The sequence below is a fragment of the Apiospora marii genome (assembly GCF_038362585.1).
Source record: "Apiospora marii strain CBS 49790 chromosome Unknown utg000013l_segment0_segment0, whole genome shotgun sequence".
Taxonomy (NCBI): Eukaryota; Fungi; Ascomycota; class Sordariomycetes; order Amphisphaeriales; family Apiosporaceae; genus Apiospora; species Apiospora marii.
In genome coordinates this window covers 68,460-93,989 of record NW_027117384.1, presented here as the reverse complement: position 1 = coordinate 93,989, position 25,530 = coordinate 68,460, and the positions used below count along the sequence as shown (strand labels likewise).

The 25,530-nt window shown below is 53.9% G+C and overlaps 6 protein-coding genes across 6 annotated transcripts; 3 read left to right on the top strand and 3 right to left on the bottom strand.

Moving 5' to 3' along the window:
• Nucleotides 1–216: 216 nt before the first annotated feature.
• PG985_015185 (uncharacterized protein) lies at nt 217–2,476 on the bottom strand (the record flags this gene model as incomplete). The annotated part of the gene is made up of 2 exons (XM_066834951.1): nt 217–2,168; nt 2,287–2,476. 2 exons carry the CDS (start codon nt 2,474–2,476, stop codon nt 217–219), a joined length of 2,142 nt encoding a protein of 713 aa, XP_066676154.1.
• Nucleotides 2,477–4,728: 2,252 nt separating this feature from the next.
• On the bottom strand, nt 4,729–5,522 carry PG985_015184 (phosphoglycerate mutase protein; the record flags this gene model as incomplete). The annotated part of the gene is made up of 3 exons (XM_066834950.1): nt 4,729–5,112; nt 5,135–5,307; nt 5,477–5,522. The coding sequence occupies 3 exons, from the start codon at nt 5,520–5,522 to the stop codon at nt 4,729–4,731; spliced, it is 603 nt and encodes a 200-aa protein (XP_066676153.1).
• Nucleotides 5,523–6,181: 659 nt separating this feature from the next.
• Nucleotides 6,182–7,372, top strand: PG985_015183 (uncharacterized protein; the record flags this gene model as incomplete). The annotated part of the gene is made up of 1 exon (XM_066834949.1): nt 6,182–7,372. One exon carries the CDS (start codon nt 6,182–6,184, stop codon nt 7,370–7,372), a length of 1,191 nt encoding a protein of 396 aa, XP_066676152.1.
• Nucleotides 7,373–12,472: 5,100 nt separating this feature from the next.
• On the top strand, nt 12,473–15,385 carry PG985_015182 (centromeric protein E; the record flags this gene model as incomplete). The annotated part of the gene is made up of 1 exon (XM_066834948.1): nt 12,473–15,385. The coding sequence occupies one exon, from the start codon at nt 12,473–12,475 to the stop codon at nt 15,383–15,385; it is 2,913 nt and encodes a 970-aa protein (XP_066676151.1).
• A 3,779-nt stretch (nt 15,386–19,164) lies between these two features.
• Nucleotides 19,165–21,027, top strand: PG985_015181 (uncharacterized protein; the record flags this gene model as incomplete). Its single annotated transcript, XM_066834947.1, has 1 exon — nt 19,165–21,027. The coding sequence occupies one exon, from the start codon at nt 19,165–19,167 to the stop codon at nt 21,025–21,027; it is 1,863 nt and encodes a 620-aa protein (XP_066676150.1).
• Nucleotides 21,028–21,693: 666 nt separating this feature from the next.
• PG985_015180 (tRNA synthetases class I-domain-containing protein) lies at nt 21,694–25,308 on the bottom strand (the record flags this gene model as incomplete). The annotated part of the gene is made up of 5 exons (XM_066834946.1): nt 21,694–22,100; nt 22,183–23,840; nt 23,902–24,201; nt 24,276–24,358; nt 24,445–25,308. The coding sequence occupies 5 exons, from the start codon at nt 25,306–25,308 to the stop codon at nt 21,694–21,696; spliced, it is 3,312 nt and encodes a 1,103-aa protein (XP_066676149.1).
• Between the last annotated feature and the right edge of the window lie 222 nt (nt 25,309–25,530).

Sequence of the window (25,530 nt, the reverse complement as noted above, 5' to 3'; positions counted from 1 at the left end):
CAAAGAGGTCTTGCTATTCTAAGTGAGTGATTCCAGTCGCCAATGCAGATGCTACGCTATGCAATTGCATAAGTTCCAAACCGAGCCATACATATCCCACGACATGGCCGTCTTTGATATCCTGAACATTCCGTAACGCCTGACACGCTATTCGAAATGACAACCTAACTCCATGCTAAAAATGTCAAAAATGCTGGGCCCTGACCACGACTCTGTTCAGAGGTCCTCCTTGAGTTCCTCTCGAGTCCTAGTCTTGACGAAGGCGTGCTCGAGGAAGTGAAGCCACAACTCGGTCAACTTCTTCTTCTTCTTCTTCTTCTTTTTATGTTTCTTCTTATTCTTCTTCTTCTCTGCATCAACCTCGTCGCCTTCTTCGTTTCCTTCGTCATCGTCATCGTCATCATCATTATCGGCGTCGCTGTCATCGCCATCTTTTTCTGTTCCCGTGCCAGTGCGGTCAGCTGGCTGCAACTCCCGAGTGGCCGTAGAACCGGCGGGAGCCTGACCAATACGGTATGCCAGCTCCACGAAGCTGCGAACTGTCAAGTCGGCAAGCTTGTAAAGGTCGTCATGAAATGTCGAATATTCAACTTCATAGGTGAAATTTCGGGGCTTGGGCTTATGCGAGGGCTTTTTGCCCTTGTGCTTGCCTTCGTTCCAGCCACGGGGGGATACCTCGGCCTCATCGACGTCTTGGGACGTCATGTCATTGTTGATATGGGTCAGGTTCGCAAAGTACTGGGTAAAACCGGTGAAACTAAGAGTCTGGGGCGAATATGCAGGGCCCGGCGTCGCTGTTTTGGACGGCCCTTCAGGAATGACCAGGGTTGCGCTGCTCTCACTCTTTCCCCCCTTCTTTTTCTTGCTTGCTGTCGAGTCGATTCCGCCGTCCTGTGCCAAGGGATGTTGGTTCGCGGCTCTGAACCCTGTCACGGACCCATGTTCTTCGTCCGAAGATGAGCCTCGTCTGACATCGACCCAGGTAGGAGCATCTTCGAGGCCGGTGATATTGTACTCGTATATGCGGTAAGTTGGGTAATAGTTCGGAACCACACTGGGCGAGATGAGCGAAAGCTGAAACCGTTCTGCCCACGGACCCCCAATGTCGCTGTTTTTCTTGCCCTTCTTTTTCTTGGCCGCCTCTGCCTCGTCAGTTTGTCGCACGGCGGCCTTGGGCAGCTTTGACCATGCTTCCCGCAGTTCCACAAGATAATCTTTTCCACTCTGTATCGAGACTAATCCGTTGTCGTCGTCAGAAAGTAAATTGGCGCCTTTGTGCCCCTTTCGCTTATTTCCATTCTTGCCCTTCTTGGACTTTTTGGAATTATCGCCGTTATTGCCCAGCAGGTCGAGGTCGAGTTCATGGGTATCTTGAATCAAGAAGTGGTCAATGTTCATATGGCCGTAGGTGGCGCCCACAATGACATCGCGGTACTGCTGGAGCCATAAAGTGTACTTTTGCCAGCATGTCTCCTCCCAGAGTTGCTTGTCGCCAGTGCGAGCGGGCGGAACGTGACCCATGAGGATAGCTTTCATCCCGCGACTGCGAAGGTAACCGAATTGGGCGTCGAGCCACGCAAACTGCTTATATCCAGGTTGCGATGGCGAGACGCAATCATCAATGCCAGCATTACGGTCGAAGAAATACAACGTGTTGAGGCTGAAGACCGCCAGTTGATCCGGGACGACCTCTGTGTAGAACCATCCGCCATATTCGAATGCATGACGTTGCGCCTCGGGGATGAATGAACGCCAGACATCGAGATACTTTCGCAGCCACCTGTTGGGGCCAGCAGTCATGACATTGTGAGGCAGGATGTCGTTGTTGCCAAATGTGGGTATGATGGGAACCGTGAGGCCCTGAGAGTCGGAGAAAGCGCCGGCGAGACCATCCGCGATCATGCGATTGGTTTTTATGACCTCTTTCTCGGTTCGCTCGATGGACTCGTCGCTGTCGTGCCTAGCGGAGTCGCCGGTCCAAATCACGAAGTCGACCTCGTCCTGTACGTTTTTGGCAAGCCAATCAAAGGTCGCATTGACCAGAGCGAAAGGCGAGTCGCAATCTGATGTTTCCGCGCCGTAGACACCAGCTGGGCCCTTGCCTTTGTGGCAGGCGTCGTTTTCTTCGGTCGACGTGTGTGGCCGGTAGTAAAGATCCGGGTGGAAGTCTGCTCAGGCCACAGGTTCATGTCAGTCACCATGTGCTGCAAAAGGTTGGGGTCAGAGACACTGGGAAAGCCAAGTGAGGCAAAGCGCAGCGTGGGTGGTGGGGGTTGTCGGTCGCACCTGTAATATGCAGGAACCTGCCATGGAGTTTTCTCTGCTGCGACGGTTTGTTTTGTGGTTGGCTTTCGGCGGCGTCGAACTTTAGAACAGCCTGCTGCTCAGTTGGGGCTGCGTCGACAAGCGCCGCTGGCGAAAGCTCTATTGCGACCAGCAGCAAGAGCACCAGCTTTCGAGACGCCGTCTGGAACATGGCGAAAGGCTGCTCGTCGAAATTTGCTTGCTTCTCACGAACTTGCAGGAGAAGTGGGTGGGTTGCATTGGGGCATTTGAGGACAACCTCTCAAGCAAAGAACAAGAACAGGTGCCAATATATGTGTGAGTCGCGTAGCGGAGGCCAAGTTCAAACCGAGATATTGAGCATTAGGTGTCGTTATCGTAGAGAATAGTATGCGAGACTCAGGTCCCTGCAGGAGATCGATCTATTCAAACTTTTTTTTCCTGCTCTGCCTGTTTGGTACTATACGGCTTTATTTTAGCTTTGGCTGATGGGACGGTAGGTAGGCAAGCCTGCAAGAATGCCAGCCCAATAAAATGCCAGCTGAGGGGGGCGTCTTGGCGCGAGCTGAGCTGTGACGACAGACTGGGAACCAGTGACGAAGCCAGAACTGGCCGGGCGCTGCACTGGGTGGGTGGTGCACGTAGGGTCCTTCGGCCGTGTCGGCTCGCGTTTTGCTGCTTCTGCTGCTGCTGCAAGATCTGATTTGCGTAACCAGGCCTAACCCAGGATGGTTGGTAGAGCCTGCTGCCTGCTGGGTGGTGGTGGGTGAGTGGTCCGAGGAAACTGATCGAGTTCCAAAAATTGGTCAATGTGAATGGGCAACCATTATCCTTCTTTGTCTGAAGCACAACGAGGCATTGCTGGCCAGTCTTCTTATACTGGCATACTCAAGACAAACCCTACAGGAGCCCCAAAGCCAGTCCCGAGGCCTGGGGAGGTTGAAAGCCCAGCCGCAGCGAATGAGGATTTAGTATAGTCACACGTGTAGGCACCGCATCACCACAGGCTGGCACCATTTGACCAGATCAACGCACCCCTCTCTCGATGCTTATGCTCGCAAATGTCTCACGCGACCATGTCAGCAATCCCACCAGCTCATAGCCAGAACTGTACACCAACTGTCTAACTTCTGCGGCTGGAGCTCCTTGCCGGTTGAGCGCCCAAGACGATGGTATACACGCAGCACTAAAGCCGTCAAGCTTGATGAGCCTAGCTTGGCTCGTCACGCCATGCACTATCTGACCTTGGGTTGCCTGCGCATCAAGCGATCCAGCCTCTCTATACTATGAGATGGGCACGGAAGCGCATGTTGCCTGCTTGGCCCAACGACGGCAGAATGGCGTTCAACATCCAAGTGTTCCACTCGCATACATGTGCTTTGCACTGCAACATACCTACTGAGTGGAGAAAGTCCATATGTGGAAGCAAGACAAAAGTGTCCGACGATACCCCAGTGTGGACTGCTTGTCGCGGCAGTTTACTTTAGCCCTTCGAAATTCGATACCAGGCAAGCAGCACCGCTAATAACAGTAGTATCGGAAGTATTTATTCGAATCCGCGGTCGACCTTGTCTTGCAACTTCAGTGACGTCATCCCAAAGGATGTTCTCAACTCGGATTCTGCCAAACTTGTCCGTCAGATTGCCTAGTGAGACACATCCAACATTACTGATGTATTTAGATGAATGCCGAATTTATTCTGCGAGATGGCCTCTCCAGGGCAATACTCCAGGGGACGATGTAAGTCAAGGGTCATGAGGCGTGGTTGGATGATCTGGACTTTTGACTGGTCGGTCTTTGTAACTTACAAGAAAGGATTCGATCTGAGTGGGGCCTTCAAAGGAGGTAGTAGGAGGGCCGCCCTGCCGCCAGACTCGGGACGCTCTGACCACTCAAATTTTTGAGAGCGGAAAATTGCTGCAAGAATAAAACCGCGTCCACTGGCTGGAGATTTTCTTCCTTTTCCTTTCTTCACATTCAAACGCACTGTCGGTTTCGACTTAGCTTTGCAGACATGCCAAAACTTTTTGGCTCAGTGTCGCATGGCTCAATCAATGTGCTAGATCATCTTCAAAGCCGCTCGTTTGAGGGAATTCGATTACATTCACCGTATCGGCTTCCCATGGTTTTTCGTGGCTACATGCAAACGACAAACGTTGACCGATGTTCTTGATCGTGGTTCTTACACCACCGAGAAACAACCGTAATAGTAGACATCTTCGTATTCGAGGTTTCTAGGCATCGCTCGCTCGTGATATTCAAGGTGGCCTGGTGCGTTATATTCCATAGGAAGAAGACGCGTGGAAAGACCTCGACTACGTATATGATGTGTGTAGACCAACTCCTCGTATACAGAGGGAAACGAGACATGAAGATCCCCCAAGCTGGTTTACTTCTCCCCGCCCGTCGAGGCGTTCTGCCTGCGGCTAGAATCCGTGTTTCGAGTTAGTCGAGAGTTTCTGCCTGGCCGTGGTCGATCTCCTTGAGTTTGAAATCCTGACTCGAGGCCTCATCGACAAACTCGTACATCTTATACTCGACGTTCCTGTATTTCTGCCCCTTTGCGACCCTTTGCAAGAAGCCTGAGTGCGTCACTATTACGATGTGCTTCTCGGGGCGGTGAAACAGCCATTCGCGCGCAAAGCGTGCTCTCTTCTGCAGCGCGTCCTCAGACGGGAAATAAAGCCCGGTCTTGGCCGGATACACAGGATCGAGCTGGGAGAAATCCAGGGACGGCCATTCCTTCTCTATCACGGCTACCTCGGTGCAAATATCGCACGGGTTGCCCGTGGTTTCCTGCTTCTCTGTCAGCATGAACCACTCGCGAAACTGAGGGGGACAGCGCACGTACCTGCCACTCGGCGCGAAGCAGCACAGGCACGCCTTCATCGCTCAGCCACTTCAGACCGTGATGATATGTCTGCAGCGTGCGCTTAGCCGGGCTCACAATGATGAGGGTGCTGTCCTTTTTAAAGTCATAACGGCTCCTCAGGTCCTTCTCGAGATATTCGCATTGAAGGACCCCTTTCTCAGTCAACTCGGGGTCAGGTATGGACCAGTCATGTGTGTGCGAGTCAGCCAATGGCGGTCAACGCAAGGGGTTTCACGAGGGGGTGACTTATTGCCAACATCTGCGTAATGTCAACATTTCTGAACGGGCGGCTTCTATTTCTCGTCCGATTGGAGAACTCACTATGCGTTGCCTCTCCGTGGCGGATCAGTATAACGTGAGGCGCCATGTCCAAATCTGTGTATTTCAATCGGGGGTGAATAAAGTCTTGGGAGGGAGTTGTAGAGAGAATTGATGTTTTTATTTCTCGAAATCGTTCCACAATCAATCTAGTAATTAATCTTGGAGTATTGGATGAGTCGAAAAGACCCAGAGGCGAATCGTGACTGTTCGGGCTCACGATGTATTCTGGAACTAGCAGATATTGACGTAACTTATCTAACACGCCAGGTACTATGGACATGAGAACTCTTCAGCATGGATATTGTTGGCAGTCTCTTGACCTACCGACCTCGCAGCAGCCCTGAGAAAGTCGACATGCGATGAGTTAAAAAACCACTGCTTTCAAGGCTGTGCGCATCGGGCTTAGCGCGCCTAACGTTTTCTTTGAGTTGATCAACGCCAGGATTGGGTCGGGCAGGTTAGGCTGTGCGGGACCATTGAACTGATGAAGCACCGACTTCCGATCTCCGCCACCTGCAGGACCGACCGTCGATTACGGGAAGCTGTCTCTAGGCGCATGCGACCTCTAGGTAGCTTACAGATTAATAGTTTGTTCCTCTCTCTCTCGCTCTCTCTTGCTCTTCTCCATCATACTCTTACCCCGTCCGCCCAAGTCTACCGCAGCGTCTATCTTACCCAACGCCACCTCCATGTTTCGGAGAGACGATGAGTTTGCGATCGATATTGGGGCGTTCCAGCCGGGTTAAAAAGGCACCCCCTAAAAGCCCAGGCGCAAAGCGAGCTTCTCCCAGTAAGAGAAGACCAGCTGCGACCAAGCCTGCGAGCAATGAGCAGGATGACGAAGATGACCTTTTTGATGACAAACTCGATGACTACGGGCTAGTCAAGGCCCTCGCGACGGATATGAATCTCCGCGACACAGCGCAGGCTATTCAGTACATCCGGTCGCACATGTTCACGCCCATGCCGCAGCAGGCCGGTGGCATGAATTCGACCAGGATTACCGAGGTGCTCAACTACCGCAAGAATCTACCACCAATAGTGACCATGTCCCATGTACAGACCCTGTTGTCTTCCCCGAGCGCCGTCGCGCGTGAGGCCGCCGAGCTGGCGCAGTCTGGCTTCATCCGCAAGATTGTCGTCGCAAGGCGCGGCGAGATCGGCGAGACACTAATACTGTCTTCGGACCTTGACACACTGATTGACAACACATCGAACTTACCAGGAACAACAAGGGAAAACTTCAAGGCTTACCTCCAACGTACCCCTAATACACAATGCGTACACAGGTCGGCACTGTCTGAACACGATGTGGATACGCTGTTCCGAGAAGGGTTCCTAACGGCACATCATGCCGGCTTCGTGACGCACTCCTCCCTCTCAGATACCGTGAACACATTCTCACGCCCCGAGGACCGAACATCACTCGTCTCACTGGAGACAGTATCGCGGCAGCCCACAGGCTCACTAGGAACAGTGGGCGGTGCCGGCGCCGTTTACGCGGCGGGAGGCAGCGGGGGAGGACACGGACCCGGTTCATCCCTACCCGCCAGCGTAACCGAACTACGCCTGGCAATCCCAGGGAACGGTGCCTTCCTAAAACTAGTGTCGTCGGCTTTGGGGCGTCTTGTTACACTGCTCAGCAAATCGCGGTACCGTGAGGCGCCGGAGGGACTACTCAGGGACCGCTGGGACGGGGCGATTGACAGGGACGAGGTGCGCCAGGCGGCGAGGCGTTCGCGCGGAGAGTTCGCAGGCATTTTGCCTGGCCAGACAAGGAAGTGGAAACAGTTCTACGGGCTGTCGTTTGACTGGGTACTCCAAGAAGCGGTTGGCTCTGGGCTTGTCGAAGTTTTTGAAACAAGGAGCGTTGGTCGCGGAATACGCGCCTTGTGATGATGTAGAGGTGGAACGGCCTTAGTTATACACAGGATGACTTGAGACAGCGATTCGACTCGGAAGTGATAGACGATTGCACAAACACATCCGTGTTTGACAGCGGACGGCGGCAGCTGAGCTCAAGCTCTTGGAGCATTGATCGGTGATCGGTATCCCGCAGCAATGCCCACTTAAAGCGAGGGCCATCAATGCCGTATCCCGTTATATTGGTCGAGACCCCAGGCACGCACGTTGCACAGCTGTGCAAATCGCACAAGGAAAAATTTCGGTAACTGGGACTCGGTCGGTTTCCCTGCTCGAGGATCGTCGTTATGGAACATTTCAGGAACGGGGAACGGACGCGGTGAAATGCAACAATTCCAACCCTGTTGCCCGGGGTTGGTCGGTGGTATTCCGACTGGACAAGGCATGATGCTGTCAAACTAGGGGGTAAAGAGAAACGGACTTCCTGTTGGCTGATGCAGCCTATAGTACGGAGAAATTATTAACAGCGAATATCATATTTATCTTGAGCTCCTCTACATAGATACGATATGCTCTCATTAATTACTGTCGTTAAGTAAATGTAAAGAATCATCTCGGAAGTATTTTAAGCCTATCCTTCACTACGGTATAGCATGGATAGTAATATCGATAATACATTATATTTACGTGATTTATAATTCCTATTCTCACATACACACCCATGTAGACACCTCATGTAGCGATGCCTATACCTAGATAGTTAGTTGATGAAGATAGACCACGTGTGTAGTTCATCGGAGCCGTACCTCATCCCGCTGTCGTTAAGTATCTGGCATTGACCAAGAGGGGAAGGTGAAAAAAGAAAACCGTTGTGTATCAAACAAAGTATGCACTACTCTGGATCGTCGGTCCCTGTTCAGGCGTAGCTGCTGCGCGAATGGCCTGGAAACCGATATGAAATGCGATACAAAACATGAGGGAAAGGGACGTTCGCAGGTTGCCCGCATGGTTTGCCCATGTTCCGACTCGATATACCGCTATAGTCGTAGCCAAGGACGGTATTGGCCGTATCTGTTAGAGTTGTTTATCGCAGCGTTTCGTCAACTGCTAGTGAGGTTGCCAGCTCCTCTTGGCATTGTATGGGGAGGTTCGTTCCGTGTCAGAGTCAAGGTCGAATACCGATAGTGCATATTACTGCATACTGCTGCACGGCCGAACCGTCGCGGAATCGCTGCATCGCGGGCTCTCTTCATGTGCGCGCCATGGCCGTAGGGCTTGCATGGACCATACCAATACATGCACATCACAGTCACCTATGGCAAGTTGGATCTTGGTTCTGGTAGAGATATGCTCCGATGATAGACATGCACCCACAACAGACGTATCACTCGGAGCGGCGCTGGAGTAGCGTAGCCAAAGCACATGCACGCACGGAGCAAGATGCTGCCGGTTGTTCGACCAACGCCAGCAAACAAGGGAACACCTTTGAGGGCGAGCGAGGCGGCGGGGCGTCGTGACGCCTGCACTTTCTCTCTCTCGGTCTCTCTTTTCGTACAGGCACCTTTTGGTTGCTTTTGCGCCTCCAGACCTTTATGTTGCATACACTCACTTTGGCGTAGATAGGCAGTGTTTGCTGCCGCTGGCTTGGCTTAGCTCGGACCACCACCCCCTTTACAGTTTTGGGGGTCCTGCCCTGAAGGTTGGTAGATGTCGGGGTTGAGGATAGTCCAGGAACGGTCGGGATTGGGGAAAGAGCTCTATACAAACCATACTCTATCGGCTATAGTGCTGGCAGGCTAGGCCACTTATGCACGACGAGTCATCCCAATGGGGACAGGAATGGTCTGTGATGCGGAAATTACACTTTCCAAGTGCCATAATAACGTGCGCCCACGACAAGAGGAGAGGCGATGGGGCCAGCAGAGATCTGCGTCACAATATCTCACGATCGAGCAAGACTACTGAATTGTGCATACTAATCAGAAACGACAAGTCTTTAGTTGTTGTTTTCTTCTGGGTGCATGTTGCGAGTGATCCAGACTTTGAACCAGCTGGCCGTTCTAACCTCGGCCTCTCGGAGATATACACCGGCGAAGCTCGCCCAATCAACGGTGATTCTGGCAGTGTCACAAGCGCAGCGGATGAGGAGGATACCATGGAAGGGGGCTAACCTAAAGGAAGTGGTGGAAGGGGTCCTGAAAAAACGGCACACACATCATTGTTCATCAATCCATACGATACGGATGTACGGAGTAATGTAGAAAATATGGCCCCTGACATATGGGCCTTCTGGGGTGTATGTACTGATGTACTGAGGAAGCAAGAGTCAACATCATCCGTCCATCATCGATGGATACATGTACTAGAATGACTGAGGCTGTTGCTGCTGCTGCTGCTGCGACTCGTGGTCTTTGCAGAAAGCTGCAACACGAAGATAGGTGCAATGGTACCCAAGATCAATCAAAACACAACACCCGACGGTCGTACATATGTAGTAGTAGAGGAGCGGCATGACAACGTGGTTCAGCAGCAGGCCTTTTATTATTATGCCGCACTTTCCAAGTGAAGACCGTCAGGGATAAGAGGGCACCCAATTACATCCGGCCGTGCCACCTACAGAGGCGCTCTACGAAACGCCCCTGCTGCTCGGGTGACAGGTGGTGAACAGTGCTTGAAGACACGGGACAACGGCAATTGCAGCAACGCAGCAAAGACAGGTGCATCGAAGGCGCTACTGTAAGGCATTGGTGTACAGTAGCATGTAGTCTAAAAATGAATCTGTATACATCAATGGCACAACGTGTGTGCTTGTACGTGTGCGTGTGTAGGTATGTGTGTGTTGCAACATCTCAATCGGGATCAACCAGATTGCAGACCTGAGTTGAATCGACTTGCGGCCTCCACGCCTTTCCCACTTATCTGCAAGCTTCGAGGTGATTACTTACATTGATGTACATAGCGCAAGGACGGGACGTGTTGGGCCTTGCATTTCATCTCCCTAGCAGATGCCTACCCGCACGCACCTGCTTCGGTAGGGTACCATCAATTGAGAGCTACCACTCCATCGAACAAGGTGCGTTAGGTGCAATCCCAGACCCAGTCCAGCAGTCCAGCCAATTGACTCAGGCGTTCTTGGAGTCTGTGACAGGCCTGTGAAGGGACAGGGAAGGGTAATAGAACCGCAGCAGGGGTGCTTCATGTGAACGTTGTGGTGATATGACCCCCGCTGTCACTATCTCAAATTGATTTGCCCAAATGGGCATAGTCATCGTGGTATCCTGGACGGAGGTAGGCACTAGGCAAGGGAACAAGTTCAACCACTCGAGCTTGCATCAAGGGGGGGCTTGTTCATTTGCAATGAGAAAGAGGAGGGAGAGAGAGAGAGAAAGCGACTGGAGAAAGCTTGGGGGAGATGGCATGGCATGGTGCCTTCTCTGTACATCTGATTGATCCCACTGGTCAGGTCATTCATTCATTATCCATCAATTGATGGATTAGACACACGCTCGCTGCCCGGTACTGGCTCCTCCTACCCAATTTCTCAATCTCTCTCCTTCGAACCCTCCTCGTCCGTCCTCCGTGCCAGTCAAGGTTATGTCGTGAACGTCGTGTCTTGCTTTTCGTTCCATACATAGTAGGCCGACAGACAGTGTCTCTCTTTCTTTTTGCCTTGGCAGCCATCAGCAGCAGTAGTATACTGGACTGTCTTTGTTCTTTTTTTTTTCTCTCTCGTGTTGGTTTTTATGCCTGGCTTCCTTGGACTTTGAACTCGAACTTGGACCTGGGACCCGGGACCTGGATTGGGACTTGGACTCGAATTCGAACTGTGCGATAGGTTGCAATCCGATCCAGTCAACCGACCGGGTTGCTTGAACTCTTCGAATCCATCCGCCGCCTCGACTCGGTATCGCAATACGGCCTCGACCTTTGTGGAATCTGGACCCATTTACTTGCGCGCTCATGCTCCTTAGCACTTTAAACGCAGTCTCTCGCTCCGTCCCGCAAGCCTTCTGCAAAACAAGCTCGAACCGCCAGGCCGACCATAATCGCAGCGCGCCCACCTTCATCGTCTGAATTTCCTTTGACTTTCACCCAGGACGACCAATCCCCCCGAGGCCCGCCGCCCACCGCCCAACGCAGTGCATCGCCACACGGCCATCATCCAGCCTTTGATTTGCTACCATCGCCTGTCGTCTCAGAGATTGGTCTCTATTCCACGACATACCCACTCACCACCCGAACAACTCATCTCTACAGGCTACAGGGGTCAGCACACTTGCTTCCTCTCCTCTCCTTTCGCTCCTGCCGCTGCCTCGTTTCTTTGGCGCACCCAAACATTTTTGTGATATAGAAGCGCAATAATCGAGAAACGTCGCTCAGACATCCCACTAGCTTATTTCGCTATAAGCAAGAAGTTGGTCGAAAAAAGCAAAGAAAAAGCAACAGGCGGACCAGATACCGAGGCCGATTCGTTTCCGATCTCAGACATTCCGGGCTGAATCAATTAAAGCTGTCAGGGTCCTCTGGCACTCCCACACCACCCCTCGTTGCGCTGGACAGGCTTTTGTACGTCATCTGATCTTCTATTCCCTAATGCTCTATGCATACATTCTCCGGGCTCGCAACCGACTCCGAGGATGGAGAGCAGCGCAAACAGGGCCTTTGCCAGTCCAAGTCGAGGACACGCTCAGCTAACAGAACACCACAGTCGATCCTTTTCTTGTGCGATATTGCAAGCGCTGAGATAACCACCCGAGCGTTGGCAGTCACACCACTACCAGCCTCACCGACGACCACACATATACTCCATAACAGTCGCAACTATTCACACAGTCGCCACCCGCGCATTTGTGGGCCAGCGTTTGCTTCTGAGTTGTCAAACTTCCGCTGGTCAGCTTTGGAAAAGAGCTGACAGACGTGGTCCCGTGGCTGCATGGCCGCAGGAGTTGCTGTCCTACGAAAAACCCTAAATGCTATTGTGCAGCAACGGGCTATATTAATCACAGGCTCGAGACTGATGGAGCAATAGTCTGCGTAAAACCAGCATCATCAGATAATCGGCCGCTGGTTTTTCCGTCACTTTTCTCGGAATTTAATTTATTAAGTGGCCCGACGTCGATCCGCGATCAAACAATGGCCACAATACCTAGGCCATCACGCCCTTCAGCTGGGCCGCCAACCTCGGCGCTACCTGCTTTACCTGTTCCCAAAACGCGCAAGAGTACCGGAAATCTCCACGCAGCTAGTAGGTCACCAAGCACACCGCGAAGCGGTCTTCGCGCACCGTCGGCGGCAAACCTACCGCCCCCAGCTCCGGCTCCCACTTCGGCTCTCCCGACCCCTAAAGGCGCGGCTACCCCCAATGGAAAGACGATACGCAAAACAGTCAGCATCAACTCGTTCCCGCAGCCCCCCAAGGGTGATTCGCGCATTTCCAGTCTTCCACCCAGCCCATTATCAGGCGCAACCGGAGCATCGAGGAAATCAAGGCCATCTACTGCGCCCAAAGTGAATCACGGAGTGCCCAGTTTATTAACTGGGGGCGGCGACAGCAAATCTATCCTCAGCAGTAATAATGTCCGGAACTCTGATGGACTCATTAGCATCGCTTCACCTCCGCAGAGTCGCAGTTCTTCAGCTCAAGATTCTTACTCGACCTCAGCTACGACTTATGATGATCCCACCGACCTTAGCTCAACCCCCACAAACGACAAAAGGTCCTCCAAAGGCATAGATGGCAAAGGCAACGTTGTTGTCAGCGTACGAGTGCGGCCGGATGCTGGCGCCAGCGAGCAGGGGCGAGTTGAGGGCGAATGGATGGTGGATGGTAGGAAGTCACTGGTCTCGTATCGAGGCAAAGAAGGCGGTGACTACCACTACGACAATGTTTTCGCAACTCATGACGACAACAGCAGGGTATACGACCATACGGCGAAGCGGTTAGTCCGAAGGGTCATGGAAGGCTACCACGGCACCGTGTTTGCCTATGGTATGACGGGTACGGGCAAGACATTCTCGATGCAAGGAACGGCCTCATCTCCCGGTGTTATTCCGCTCGCCATCACCGATATCTTCTCCTACATCCGGGAAACGCCATCGCGAGAGTTTCTGCTGCGTGTCAGCTATCTTGAGATTTACAATGAAAAGATCCACGATCTGTTGAGTATGTCTACCAGCGGAGCCGGAGCTGCGGGTGCACAAGAAGAAATCAAACTACGAGAGGACAGCAAACGTGGCGTCTATGCAACTCCCCTGAAGGAAGAAATCGTTCAGAGTCCAACCCAGCTTCTACGGGTAATTGCCCGTGGTGACCAAGCTCGTAGGACAGCCAGCACGCAGTTCAACGCCAGGAGTTCTCGCAGCCACGCTGTTGTGCAGATCGTCGTCGAGAGTAGAGAACGGATGCCAGCGTCCGGAGCGGACAATAAACGCTCAGGCTTGGTTCCTGGCGGTGTCCGTGTCTCGACTCTAAGCTTGATCGATCTTGCGGGTTCCGAAAAGGCTGCCGAAACCAAGGAGCGGCGGCAGGAAGGAGGTCATATTAACAAGAGTCTGTTGACCCTAGGAAATGTCATCTCCAAGCTGTCGGACGCCAAGAAGAAAGACGGCACCTCGTTGGACCTCAAACATCTTCCGTACAGAGACAGCAAGTTGACTAGATTGCTGCAAGGGGCTCTGTCGGGGAATTCCCTCGTCAGTATCCTTTGCACCATCCAGATTGGTGCTGCTGGGAGTGCTGCTTCTTCTAATAGCCATACGGCAGAGACCATCAATACTCTGAAGTTTGCTGCCCGTGCAAAGAACAGCATTGTCAGCCATGCTAAGAAGGCCGAGGAAGCTCTGGGTGCTGGTGGCGAGGGCGGAGCTAGGGTCCTGCTCGAACGCTACCGCATGGAGATCTTGGAGCTTCGATCCCAACTCGAAACACAGGTCAAGAACAAGACGCCTGTTGTCGAGACAGAAGAAGAGGAGGTTATAAAAGAAGTTGTGGAGGAGCGCTTGCGGGAAAAGGAGGCCGAGGCAAGGCACGAGGAGCAGATGCTGGAGATGCAGCTTGCGCGCACAGCCTTGAAAGAACGAATTGATCATCTAAACAAGCTAATCCTGAGCTCGAAATCGATTGGTGTCAACAGCAGCGGATCCTACAGTGCTTTGGGCATACACCATCGCTTCTCTCAGTCTTCACTGGCTCCGTCTGTCCGGACCTCGATTGCCGCGTCCTCCAAGAGCCATCCCATTTTAGAGAGAACGAGCTCGATGAATTCTTCGTCGTCGACGATCGGCCGGCGGTCGAATCTCCAGCGACGCTCGAACTCCGGCGAGCCATCAGCCGAGGAGGATGACAGCGTCGGCGAGTATGGCGATGGCGTTGCTTCTCTGGCAGCCCAAAACCAAGCTTTGCAAAACGATCTGGCCGACAAGAATCGGTACATAGCCACTCTCGAAAAACGGCTCCTTCACGCAAGGCGGGCGAGCTCGTCTCGCACATCAGTTGGGTTCTCCGCGCCCAACAAGGGCATCATGGTTGGCGAAGACCATAGCGTCTCCGCTGTACTCAAGGAGAAGGATGCCGAGATCGCAGAACTCCGGGCGAGACTGGATGACAAGGACCGTATGCTCGGTGCTCTGCGCAGCGCAGCGCGCTCGAGGGATGCTGCTGAAGGGCTTGATAAAGGGACTCCAAAACCCGAGGTGCGCGAGGTACGCGAGGGACGAACGTCTCTGCTGTATGAGCAGGCTGCCAGTCCTCCGCCGTCCGGGGCGCTACCAGACCCGCCCGTGGCCGGGCGGAAGAGCTCCTCGTCCGACAACGAGCGCAGGAGGCCCAAATCGGTTGATGAGATGAGCCGCATCCTGGATGAGATGATACAAGAAAAGGTCGAAAGCGGCCATGCAGTTAGAGGTTCGCGAGGCAGCGTCCGCATCGCGAGCGACGGTCGGAAGATCCATGTGCCGGCCGAGGCAGGGGCTACGGGCAAGGCCGAGCAACTTCGGGAGAGCCCAACGATTGCGCACGAGTCTCATGAGGTAGCCCTTGAGGCGTGAGAGTGATGTGGCTCCTTCAGGGGCATGTACAATTTTTATATTGGGGACACGGCGGGGGTGCCAAAGTCTCGGGGATACGGCGTTTTTGGTTGGGATTGCTTGTGTCCGTTTCTTTTATACCCCATCATGTTGCGCTATTTGCTACGACAGGAGTGTTTGTGGATGTGGACGATGCCCTGAACGACGGGAAGAAACCGATGGTCTGGGTCAATAATTTCTATTCTCAAAAGATGCCTCGGAAAGGAGTTGCTTGTCCTCCGCAGGACTGGCGGCCACGTTATATAATGAGCGGGTCCTGGCTGTATCTTCACTGTTTTTCTCTTTCATTCACCATGTATCCATTCTTTTGTCACTGCCGCAGCTTGTGGAGAAAAAGGGTTAGAAATTCCATTCATAGGGACGATAGATGCCATCTATCGCAGCGGACTTGATGCCTTGTATGTAATATTAGCCGACGGAAAAAGAAACGTCGAAATGGACCCCGAGGAGAGAGAAAAAATAAACAATCGATTTCAAGACTATTGGCCACACGACGACACTGGAAGTCCAATCCTTGTATGATGCGCCGAGAAAGACATGCGTTATTGCCTCTGCGTAAACGATACTTAGCTATGTCTGATATCTGAGACATGCTGACCGTGGCGGCGTTGTCTACGTACATTATGTAGGTTTGTACTTGCTGAATTTATCCTGCTCAGCCGCGGTCCCATTTGGACTCGGCTTCCTGGCCAGCAGCAAAAGCTGCTTGAAGAGTTGCGGGTAGATGTCCGTGACTGTGGGCAATAACAGATGACTGCATCCAACACGAGCTGGCAGATGATATCAGGAGACTGACCCTTTCCGGGGACCCCCCCCTCACCCCTCACCAGGAAAAACCGTGCTAATGCCAGGGCAAATGCAACGGTTAAACGGGACGAAGCGAGGACAACCCTTTTCCGAAACCAAGGGTTGGAAAAAAAAAAAAAAAGAGACCAACTCTCATCGCCCACTACATACAGACAATAGCGTCTTCTTTTCGGGGGGGCACGGGAAGACTCGGTAGCCGACTACTACGACTAGTGTGGAAAACCCACTTTTTCCCACCAGCGCGGCGCCTTTCTGTCAATCCAGGTAAGCTCGTTGCTCGTGTGTTTATTACTTAGCTAGCCCGCGCCCCCTCCCTTGTTAGTGCAGAATGTAGGGGCGCTGCAAGCAGGAGGAGAGGGCAGGTGTCACCCAAAGCGCCCTCAAGCCATGTCGTTCGTCCACTCGGTCGGCGCCCGGCATGGTTGGGTTGGGCAGACCGACAGACACGAGCGAACGAGCGAGAGCGAGAGCCTAAACACGAAGGATCCTGGTCCCGCCTCGTTTTGACCTTGCTGCCCTTGGGTGTGTTTGTGTGTGTGCCCGCCCACCTCTTCTTCCTGTCAGCCGGGTCGTATACATCAAACGGCCAACGGCATTTGCGAAACAAAAACAGGCGCTCGTGGTAGGCTTTACAGATTATTTGCTCGACGACCGACGGCCTGCCTTGTTGGGTAGGCCCCAGTCTCCAGCAACAGACTATCTATCATCTATTTACTCGAGGATACAAGTAAGTGCGTATTGGAAATTCAGCAGCCGTGCGGAACGAACGCGCGCAGCTGTCGGTTGGTTGGCTGACTGGGGCGGAAGCCGGTCAGACTATGTACGGGCGAGCAGTAGGGGCGAGTGCCTGGAGGTTAGGTCAGAATACAGTAGGTGGTCGGCAGTAGGCCTAGTCGGCAGTCGCATTCACCCTACTTGCGCGCTGGTTGCAGAGATCGGCGGCGAGATTTATGCCCTCCCATTGGTGCGACTTTCTTCACGAGCTGCAGTCAGAGTCCGAAAGTCGATTACTACAGTAGATCCGCCCGGGGGGCACCCCTCTCCGCAGATCGTTAGACTGTTTCAGAAGGCTCAGGGGGGGTGGGAGTGGATCGACCAAAATAGCTTAGGGGGCTTGGAAAGCGACAGGGAAAAAGGACCCTTTAGAAAAATAAAATGGCATCTTGGGTGCTGGGCCTGCGCTTCTCGGGCTGCCCTCCACACATGCCACGCGAGATGCAGATAGATGGGTTTGTTTGATGGACGGGCAGTTATGTAGCTCGGTAGGTATGTACATACTTAGGTAGACTTTTTATCCGTAGGCGTTTGTAGCAATCAACCCCAGACTTGGCCCGGCGTCCTTTATTGTTACAGAAAATGCGAGCAAGCAAGCAAGCAAGCAAGCAAGCAAGCAAGCAAGCAAGCAAGCAAGCAAGCAAGCAAACAAGCAAACAAGCAGGTACGGCAGGCAGCGAGCCCAGCCAGCTTGGTCGTTGGGTTGTTTTCTTGATGCCATTGACACGGCATACACAACATACAGGACGACAGCTCACGAGATGCTCTCCTTCACCCCTTTGCCGTTCAGGCCTGTTGCCCAATGACATTCATTGACCCTGGCTTGGCCCCCTCTCTTGCCCGCCCCCCCTTTCAGCTTGTTCTTGCAAATCCTCATTTTCTTTGGATGCAACGCTGGAACCACCGAACCGTTGCTTATTCCCATGTGACATCATCTGGCGGGGCCTGTTCCTGCTCGCTTGCACATCCACCCTCGAATTCCCATCCACACTCCCACATCGCATCCCCCGTGCTGGGCCCGTCAGCCTGTCGCCCGTCTTTTTTTGGTTTGTACATACCTCGCATCCGTTGGGATACCACCGTCAGGGAATTCGATCTGGCAGCTGGTTAGCCATCTCGTATCCCTACTACTTCCCGAGATCCAAGCACACATCCATTTATCCATCCATCCATTCAATCATTTGCCATCCATCCAGCAACATCTGCATCCGTCTTGTCATTCGCTTGCAACCGGGGCAGACCAACAGCGCCCCCACTGCCGGACGGACTCCCTGGGTGATTCCGCGGCTATCGTCATTTTATGCTTGCTGGCCATACCGACGCCGTCTGCACTACTGTATACCAGCATCCCATATGTATCGAAGCCCTTGACTTCCAACTGTATTACCCGGTGTCCATTATCGCTACCACCCTCCCCCCCAGACTCGGAAACCGGTGGGATCGTCTGGGTTTGATGAGCACTGCGTATCCAAGCAGAGTAGCTGACCGTCTTCGGTGCGATTTTGCTCTATTGCTGTACCAGTCGAGAGGAATCCCTGCTCGGCGAGCCCAGTTTCGTTTCCACCTTTCTCCATTTCGCGTGCATGGATGGGACCTGTGACAGCCCAACAGCCTGCTGTCATACTACTGTACCAGACATTACTTCACTTGATGATCGGCGGTCCTGTTTTACCCACCGAGCTCGACTCTTCTTCGCCTGTCTCTGTCTCTGTTTTGGCCTCCTGCAGTCTGAATACATACAAGTACTGCGTTGCACAGGTCCTCTTTGGCCGCCCTCGCTCACCCAACCTGACGTTCCCTCGCATACCCTGAATGACACCGCCAGCGAGGTGAGGGCAAACAACCCACCACCGTCTCTGCGTTGCCTCCCTATTTGCTCAATGGGATTCTAATAGGAACACCCAGGCCATACCAACGAAACGTCACCCTCGGATTTCCATTCTAACCCTCCCTTTGCCATTGTGCTCTTGGCCCCTTTGAATCGACAAACTCCCAGATTTGGCCCCTGGTAGTGGGCGTGTTTGTCAATCGGCACCCGTTGCCAGCCAGTCCTTTTATATCTTACCAAACGGCCACACACCCGCCCTACTGCGGACTAACACATTTAAAAAAAAATCGCTCCCTATCGTATTCTGTCCTGTCCAACAACACCCGCAAAGATGCCGCCTCCAGCTCTCGATCTCACCCACAGCACCCATGCCAAAATGATGGTGATTCCACCGCGACTCAACTTGCGAAGAACCGCGTCTTACACAGGGACGGCATCTACCAATGAAAAGGCCCCTTTATCCTCAACCTCTTCGCGCTTCAACTTCAACCATTTGCTGTTTTCGCCTCCGCCGTCCCCCGGTCTTCCTGCCTTGGTACCGAGACCCAAGAAATCCCCGGTTGCCCCCCGGCCAAGTCGTGTCCTCAGACTTTTTGGGTGGTTCCTGTCCGTAGCGGCTTTTCTGTATATTGCCAAGGCGGCCGTGGAGCATTTTGGAAATGTGCCAGTGGTTGTCGACTGGTACATGGGAAGCCAGGAAGCTTACGAGATGGTCGGCCAAGACGAGCTCCCCGAGTTTCCCACCCCGATCGCTGTCACGGATCGCCGGGGCAGGTCGAAGTGGACCGTCTCCATACCTCCTTCCTACAGCTTCCCCTTGAGTACGAAGGAGTATGCCGATATCTGCGCCAAATGTCACGAGGTTGCCACTCATGTGAGAGACTTGCATGGAGAGACTTATCCATCCCAAAAGGCCAGTTCGGATTACTACTACCAGGACCCCTACTTCCTTGATGTCGACGAGGCAGAGAAGCGCGGTCTACTCCCGGGTGCGCAGGATATAACGTGGGGGGTCACTCCCCGAGCGCAAAACGGCCATTTAGTTGGCGTAAGCCAGAGCACTCTGGTGGACCAACCAATCTGCGAATCAACCCTCACCTTTGTCCTCGAGTCCCCCGACGCCGGGCTGGGCACAACTCTGATGATGCTCTGGATGGCCTATGGGCTGGCTCAGAAGGAGAACCGTGCCTTCTTCATTGATGATTCGAGATGGGCATACGGAGAGTATACCGGCATATTCAAATCTCCCCCCATTCCAGACTGCCAGTCTCCTGCGCGACACGAAATGCTCCCCTGTCCTCGCCACGCCCGCCACTTGGTGGTGTCTGTTGCCACCGCAAAGGAAACATTTGGAACCAGCTTTTCGAATGCGTACGAAGTCCTTAAGAAGAAGAATCAGGATCGGGAGCGGCCCATGTTCGATCTGGCTCGGGCAGGGTACGAGGCCCTGTTCCACCTGAACAAGGACGATCACACCTACGTTACCAGACGGATCATCGAGCTAAGGAATAAGGCTAAAGCACCCCAAGGATACAAACAGGACGGGACGGTTGTTGGTGTACACGTCCGCCATGGCGACCAGCACCCTTTCGAGTATCAGTATAGAGGCGCATACATTCCCCTCAACCTCTACGCGGACAGGGCCCGGGAGATCATCGAGGACTTGCACAACACGAGCGCTCCCAGCGGCGGCGAAAATGTCGTGGCAAAACAGCACTCGTTCACCGTCATCGCGTCGGATGACCCCGAAGTCTATGACTCGGACGAATTCAAGCGCTCGCCAAGGGCGCAGGAGATGATCAAACTTGCGGCCAAAGCCCAGACTCCGCAACCAGAGCAGGACCGAAGTGTCATGCACAAGTTTGTCGAGGAGACGTTTGGCTGGGAAGGCGGCTTCTTCGCGAGCATGTTCTGGAATCTGGGACGCGCCGGCATCAACAGCGACAGCGCGGGCTCCACAATGCCCGTCACCCCCTCCGCCGAAACCACGCGGCTGCGCAGTTATATCGGACGTGCCTACCTCATGGACCTCGCCATCCTCGCCCATGGCAGCGATGCTCTCATCTGCACCATCAGTGCCACCGGATGCCGCCTCATGGCCGTCATGATGGGCTGGGAGAAAGCCATCAGCCAGGGCGACTGGGTCAACATCGACGGTAACTACCAATGGGCAGGCTTGGCGCCACCGTCGTAGCCCTTTTTGCCTATGCCCTAACTATCACTCCATGCTTTTCCTCCTAATTTTCTTCTATCTTATCGCATTGCGTCGGCTGCATACTAGATCATACTACTCACTCGTTCATTGCAAGGCGTTTTCTCTGGCATGAGAAAAGGTTGGGTTGTTTTTTTTATATCATTATATCCAGGTCGGTTGAGAGCGGCGCATTTTCGTTTTGATGCTTTCCAAGCGTGTTTTCTGAGAATTTCAGGGACGGGCATTAAGATACCTCAAAAGGAGACAGGGAAGAAAGCGCATCGCAACATTAGAATATTGATCGAATACTCCGGTCCAAGAGTGGTGCATCTAGAGACGAACATGGGAGATGAGATTTATCTGCTTTTTGAGACTGTCATCTATATATAGCGGCTACTTTGCATGCCATGCATCACCCGACAAGTATCTCGAGCAAGACAATACAAGAACAGTAAAATATCATTTATTCGCAGTGTTCGTGTAGAAGATTGGCGCATATATCGCCACCTTTAGTTCATTGTGTAATGTGGACCTGTTTTCTACACCAAGCTCCCCAAGACTCACTTTCTTAAGCATTCACATACAGATCTAGTCCCCAATCAAGGTGCTATGCTTGTTTTCTATCTTTCCATCCGCATCCCATCCCGCCCAACAGCCCCTTACAATCTACTCCAGCTTCAAATCCTCAAACTGCTTGATGGTGCCTTCGAAGCCCTTAGCTTCCGACTCGAAATCGCCTAGCTTGCGCTTGGCGTCCTCCTGGAGGTTCTGGGGCGTCTTCTCGATGTACTTGGGGTCCGCCAGCAGCTTCTGCTGCTTGGCAATGGACTGGCGCGTGCGTTCGAGCTTCTTGTTGGCCTTGTCAATCTCGGCGTCGAGATCGACGCGGCCCTTGACGTGCAGGAAGACGGCGGCGGCGCTCGAAACGGGGAACGCGACGGAGCCGGCAGGGCGGCTGTCGGTGCCCGGGACGATATCGACGGAGGTCACGCCCTTGCCCGAGAGCGACTTGATCGAGGCGAGCTGGTCCGCAACGGTCTTGTGGGCGGTCTCATCGTAGGTTTGGATGTAAACTATTTCACAAGTCAGTTATTGGGCCCGTGATATAAAGAGATTCAAGTTGGGGAGAAAGGGGAAAAAAGGGAAAAGTCTTACCCTTGGCTTCATCCTTCAGAGCATACTCTGCCATCAGGGAACGGACACCCTTGGAGCAGCCCATGACCAACTCGTACGCTTCGGCAGCGGCGGGGTTGTCGAATTCAGCGTCGTAGACGGGGTACTTGGCCAGCATGATGGAGGGCGTCTCGTCGCTGGGACGGCGCGGCAGCCGCTGCCATAACTCTTCAGTCAAGAAGGGCATGAAGGGATGGATCATGGTGAGTGCGCTCTCAAGCGCCGTGTACAGAGTTTGCGTGGCAGACTCCTGCTCCTCCTTGGTGCCCTCCTGGATCAAAGCCTTGGAGTTTTCAATGAAGACATCACACAGCTGGTTGTACCAGTAGACATAAATGGCACCGGTGGCCTTGGAGAACTCTCGGGCGGGAATGGCATCGTTGATTTCTTTGGTGCAAGCGTTCATCTTGTGCAGAATCCACTTCTCGGCCAGCGACTCCTTGCCCGTAAGCTTGCCGGTTTTGTTGGGTACAAAGTCCTTGTCCAGCTTGCCAAGCACGTATTTGGTTGCTTGGTAGATCTTGTTGCAGAACCTTCTGAAACCGTGCATGACCTTGATATCAAAGGCAATGTCACCGCCACCGGGCGTCACGTAGTTGGCCATGCAGAAGCGAAGAGCGTCTGTGCCACACTGGGGAATGCCCTCCGGGAAGGCCGTCTTCTGGTACTTGGTGGCCTTCTCGACTTCCTTGGGATCCAGGTTGCCCACAAGGAGCTTGGAGTGCAGCTCCTCCAACGGAATACCGGCAATCACATCCAGGGGGTCAACGACGTTGCCCAGAGACTTGGACATCTTGCGACCCTCCGAGTCTCGGACAAGAGAATGGCAGTAGACCTCGGTGAAAGGCACCTCGCCAACCATCTTGAGACCCAGCATAATCATTCTCGCAATCCAGAAGAAGAGAATGTCCCAACCCGTTTCCAGGACGGATGTGGGGTAGAGCTTGGCCAAATCAGGGGTTTGGTTCGGCCAGCCAAGTGTGCTGAAAGGCCACAATCCGGAGCTGAACCACGTGTCGAGGACATCCTCGTCTCTCTTGAGCGTGAACTTCTTACCAGCGAGGGCCTTGTCGGCCTTGGCTTGGGCCTCCTCCTCGGTGCGTCCGGAGAACCAACGGTTGCTGTCGCCCTCGTCGTTCTCCTCTCCCTCGACCGATGCAAAGTAGACAGGGCATTGGTGGCCCCACCACAGCTGTCGGGAGATACACCAGTCGTTGATGTTCTCCATCCACCTGTAGTAGCTCTTCTCGGCTGACTCTGGGCGGATCTTGATCTTGCCGTTCTTGACAACTTCGAGAGCAGGCTTGGCGAGGTCGTCCATCTTCATCCACCACTGGGGCTTCATGACGGGCTCAATCACGTCCTTCGTCTTGTCGCAGAGAGGGACAGTCATGGGGTTGTCCTTCCAGTCAACGTAAAGGTTCTTCTCCTTGAGATCCTTGATAATGGTGTATCGAACGTCGAATCGCTTCTGTCCCTTGTAAGGGCCGGCGTTCTCGTTCATCAAGCCATCATCAGTCAGGATGTTGATGAACTGGAGCTTGTGGCGGGTGCCGAGGGCGAAATCGTTGGGGTCATGCGCCGGGGTGATTTTGACGGCACCGGTACCAAAGTCTTTCTCAACATAGTCGTCGGCAACACTGCAGGTCCAGAATTAGCAAGAGTCGCACCGTCGCATTGACGTAGACGGGGGTTGCTTACATAGGCATCAGTCTACCCTCAATGAAGGGATGAACAGCGTTCTTGCCGACAAGGTGCTTGTATCGGTCATCTTCCGGGTGGACGGCGATACCGGTATCACCGAGCAAGGTCTCCGGACGTGTTGTGGCCACCTCAATGGTCTCGTTCGTGCCTTCGATGGGATACTTGAAGTGGTGAATGGTACCGAACTCGATCTTCTTCTCGTAACCGGGGACGTCCAGCAGAGTCTTGCCAGGCAGCTCCTTGTTGACGACTTCAAGGTTGGACAGGGTGGTGTTGAGCTGCGTACACCAGTTGACACTGTAGTTCTCAGGGTTAGCGTGGTCATCTTCACCAGGGAATGAGGTGTACATAGAACCGAGGGGAAACCATACAGTCTGTTCGCTCGGTAGATGGTGCCCTCCTCGTGGAGCTTGACGAAAGTCTCCGTCACGGCGGCCGACAAGTTCTTGTCCATCTGTTTCAAGTCAGCTGATACGATCCTTCCTAGCCGGTTCCTACAGTGTTGGGGGGTCGGGGTCGGGGTCGGAGTCGGGGTCGTACGGTGAAAGCCTCCCTGCTCCAGTCTGTAGAGGCACCCATCCTCCTTTGGGCGTTGTTGATGCGGACATGGTAGTCCTCCTTCCACTCCCACACGCGCTCGATGAACTTGGGGCGGCCCAGATCGTGGCGCGTCTTCTTCTCGCGGTTCCACAGCATCTTCTCGACGACGGACTGGGTGGAGATACCGGCGTGATCGCAGCCGGGCAGCCACAGGGTGGTCTTGCCGTGCATGCGGTTCCATCGGATCATGACATCCTGCAGGGAGTTGCCCAACGCGTGGCCCATGTGCAGCGCGCCGGTGACGTTGGGCGGCGGGATGACGATGACGAACTTGCCCTCGGGCTTGACCTCGCCCTCCTCGGTGAACTGGGGCTTGAAGAAGCCCTCCTTCTCCCACCACTGGTACCAGGCGCTCTCGACGGCGATGGGGTCGTAGGCCTTGAAGTGGGGGTCGTCGAGGGACTTGAGGCGCTTCTTCTCGCCGGCGGGGGTTTCTTCGACGTAGGGCGGGAGGGCCACCTCCTCGGGCTTGGCGGGCTTCGCCTTCTTGGGCTTGCTGGAGGCGGCGGGGCCCTGGGCGGCGGCGGCGGCCTCCTTGGCCTTCTTCTTCTCCTCGAACTTGGCGTTCTTCTCGGCCTTCTTGCGCTCGCGCTCGAGCTCCTTCTCCGTCTTCACCTTGGGGGCGGCGGGTTGCTGCATGGACTTGTCTTGGCCGGTGGCGTGGACGCCGGCACCATCAGCCGGGCCGGCAGCTTGGACGGCGTCCTTGGTGGTGGTGTCAACGGGAGGCGGGGCCCCCTCGCCGGTCTTGGAGGGGCCCTCGTCAGCAGCAATGGGGTTGCCGCGGCCACTGTTGGTAGCCATGGTCGTGGAAGTCAAGGCGGGGTAGGAAGAAGAGGGAGAAGAGGAAGAGAAGGGGGGCGCAGCTGGTGCGAGTCGAAAGGCAGTGGTGGTCGACGGGATAAATGGCGACCTGCGCACCCAAATGGCCCGGAACAGTGGTCTAGACAATTTGGCGGTATTGCTGGGCGGAATTGTGGGAGGTCTAGAGGTGCAGGCACATGCTTCTCCGCCTGTAGGTCAACG